Below are 3,090 nucleotides of genomic sequence, written 5' to 3' on the forward strand. Positions count from 1 at the left end.
CGACCCGGCGGCCAGTGCAGCCCAGGTAAGTGGCTTGGGTATCCTGGGGCTGCCGTCCTGCCGCCCGCCTGGCAGCGCTGTGGTACTCGGTGCTGTGGGGAAGCTCCAGTCTGAAGCTCCCCACTTGCTTCTTTCAGTAATGATAGCTGCTTTGTGCTGAGGGATGGTCCAGCTGTGGTCGCTGATAACTTCTGCTCTCCAGGCAGCAGCTGTTTCCCACCAGGATGCAGCCTGGGTGCTCTCTGCCTGTGGTGGCTGTTAGCTTTGTGCATCCGACTCTCCTCTTGCCCCTTCCGTGGGGCATGCCCTGCACCGTGTGCCTTGCTGTGCAGCCTTGGAGCTAATGCTGCAAGCAAGCAGCCAGCTGTATTGGTTTTTGTTAGTGAGGGGGTGAAGACCCTTCCTGCAAAACCTCCTCAGGCTGGGAGAGGAGCATCCCTGGGTCATGGCCCTGTTCTAATGCCCTCCTTGTCCCCTCTGCAGCAAGGGGGACAGGCAACACATCCGACAGCAGCTGTAGTGACGGAAAAGCAGCAGATGCTGGAGCAGCATCTGCAGGATGTGAGGAAGAGGGTGCAGGTATGTGTGCTGCCTAGGCACCTTCTCCTTTCCCTGCCACGGTGATCTAATGGTTTGAATAAATCCACATCTTTTGCCTTGCAGGATCTGGAGCAGAAGATGAAAGTGGTGGAGAATCTCCAGGATGACTTTGATTTTAACTACAAGACTTTGAAAAGCCAAGGAGGTAATGAAAGCTCATTAGCGTCTGGCAAACAAAAGTGTGTTCCTGCAAGGAAACTTGCTGGAGGGTGTGTTCCAGCCGTCCTCGTGCCTCCTTTCCAAGCAAGAAGGGTGGCTTAGGCTCATGGCATTTGCATGGCAATTGGAGAAACCTTGTCTTTTGTTTCTGACACTGCCTCCAGGGGAGCTGAACCAGAGCTCTGCCTGTGAGCAGAGAAATGGCATGTGGAGGTGACAGCGCTGCTGTGCATGCAGGAAAACCAGCAAGGTGCTTAGAGGCTGTGAGATTGCTGCTTTCTAGGGTGCCTTGCTCCTTTGCTGCTTTCTAGGGTGCCTTGCTCCTTTGCTGCTTTCTAGGGTGCCTTGCTCCTTTGCTGTGGAAGTCTTTTGTTTGTATGATGCTTGGGAGGGTAGGAGGAATCCATGTGCGTGGCTGAACATTTCTCACCTCTCTGCACAGACATGCAGGATCTGAATGGAAACAATCAGTCGGTGACCCGGCAGAAAATGCAGCAGCTGGAACAGATGCTCACAGCGCTAGATCAAATGCGAAGGGTATGTCGTGCAGCTGGCCCTCCAGATACACCTGGGGTGCAGTGGTGCCCTTTTTCTAGGGTATGAGTTTGGTGTTCCTGCATGGCCAGAACTGAGAGCAGCACTGGAAACACAGCCCTGGGCGACTTCTTTCTTGTCTGTGAATGTGAATCTTGCAGATCTCGGAAGGAGTCGCAGGGTGTTGAAGGTTCTGCTTGCTTTTTTGACAGGGTATTGTGAGTGAGCTTGCTGGACTGTTGTCAGCCATGGAGTATGTGCAGAAGATGCTGGCAGATGAGGAACTGGCAGACTGGAAGAGACGGCAGCAGATCGCCTGCATTGGCGGCCCACCGAATATCTGCTTAGACCGGCTTGAGAACTGGTAGGAGCTGGCTGGGGGTTGGTTCAGTCACTGGAGAGGTGGCATTCAAACACCTGCAGTGGAAATGAGCTCTTTGCCTCTGGAAACATCCTTGTAAAATGGTTTCTGATGCCTGCAAGCGTAAATGTAATCCACTAGTCAAACTGATCCTCGATAGTGGGTACTAGTGCTGGAATGGTTAGCCCCAGGCCTGTGGGATTTTAAGGCTACTGTGAGAAGTTCCTGTACCTGGTGTGTCTCTGCAGAATTTGGGTGTGTGCATATTTCTTTTGTAATGCATGGCCTAGAAAAATGCACGGGGCCAGGAGCCGTAAACATGTTCTGTTCTCTGCTGGTTTGGTACAGAGAGTGTCCTCTCTCACAAGTGAGGGAAGAGGAGGGCTCTGTGGGCTGGGACTGTGCAGGGCTCGGCAGCCAGAGCTAACACTGGTTCTTCCTGCTCCCCTAGGATAACCTCTCTTGCTGAATCACAGCTACAGACCCGGCAGCAGATCAAGAAGTTGGAAGAATTGCAGCAGAAAGTGTCCTACAAGGGTGATCCAATCGTCCAACACCGGCCCATGCTGGAGGAGCGGATTGTGGAGCTGTTCAGGAACCTGATGAAAAGGTGCTGAGGTCTGGGAGGGAGCTGTGGGCAGTCCCCTGGTCACAGGCAGTGGGTGGAGGGGTGGGCAGTAAGCGTGCTGGGCGGGCCTGAGGTTTGACTGTAGTTCTTGTGCCTTTCCCTTGCAGTGCTTTTGTCGTGGAGAGGCAGCCCTGCATGCCCATGCACCCCGACCGGCCCCTGGTCATCAAAACTGGTGTGCAGTTCACCACCAAAGTCAGGTGGGTCGCTGGCCCCTGCGATCCCACTGCGCTATGGGCATGGTAAAGGAGTCATGCGGGGAAAAGCAAAGCAGGATTTCTCTCTGAAGGAGATGCTGGTGCAGATCCAGCCTCCAGCTTGCCTGGGGAGTGCTGGTGCTGGGAGGGAGTGAATCCCAGCAGGCTGGCCCTGCTGGAGTGCCGCCTGTGTGACTCGGTGCAGGGATGGCGGTGGCTGGCCAGGGCTCTGCTGCGTTCCTGGAGGCAGCCGGGGTTCTGGTAAATCCTGCTGCGGGGGTGGGTGGCAGGAAGCATTAGTGCATCCCTGGCCAGCTGCCTCTCAGCTGGCCCATGTTCCCCACCAGCCTCTGCAGAGAGTGGCTGCTCTGACACCAGGCTCTGCCTGGAGCTTCTTCACCATCTCCCAGCTGTGCCCCTGTTGCCCCCTTGGCATGTGGCAGCATCTGGCCACAGAGCAGTGTGGAGGGTGTTTGTTCAGAGCAGATGTCTGCCTGCTGTGGGCAGTCAGCAGCCAAAACGAGCCTGCCTCAGGGTGCTCGGGGGAGCATCAGCACCTCCCCGGTTCTGGGGACAGGTGTCAGGGCTGACGTGTCACAGGCCTGTGTGCA

General features: G+C 55.6%; 1 protein-coding gene across 2 annotated transcripts in view; it reads left to right on the forward strand.

Annotated features, from left to right (window-relative positions):
• STAT3 (signal transducer and activator of transcription 3 (acute-phase response factor)) overlaps positions 1-3,090 on the forward strand; it is a 10,090-nt gene that overhangs the window by 1,199 nt on the left and 5,801 nt on the right. For both annotated transcript variants that reach the window (XM_009328272.1, XM_009328273.1), the window contains exons 4-9: positions 455-579; positions 664-745; positions 1,202-1,296; positions 1,506-1,657; positions 2,106-2,264; positions 2,390-2,482. In XM_009328272.1, the coding sequence (XP_009326547.1) occupies positions 455-579; positions 664-745; positions 1,202-1,296; positions 1,506-1,657; positions 2,106-2,264; positions 2,390-2,482 (706 nt within the window). The remainder of the gene's footprint in view (positions 1-454; positions 580-663; positions 746-1,201; positions 1,297-1,505; positions 1,658-2,105; positions 2,265-2,389; positions 2,483-3,090) is intronic.

The sequence above is a fragment of the Pygoscelis adeliae genome, unplaced genomic scaffold, assembly GCF_000699105.1.
Source record: "Pygoscelis adeliae isolate BGI_AS28 unplaced genomic scaffold, ASM69910v1 Scaffold977, whole genome shotgun sequence".
NCBI classification, from domain to species: domain Eukaryota; kingdom Metazoa; phylum Chordata; class Aves; order Sphenisciformes; family Spheniscidae; genus Pygoscelis; species Pygoscelis adeliae.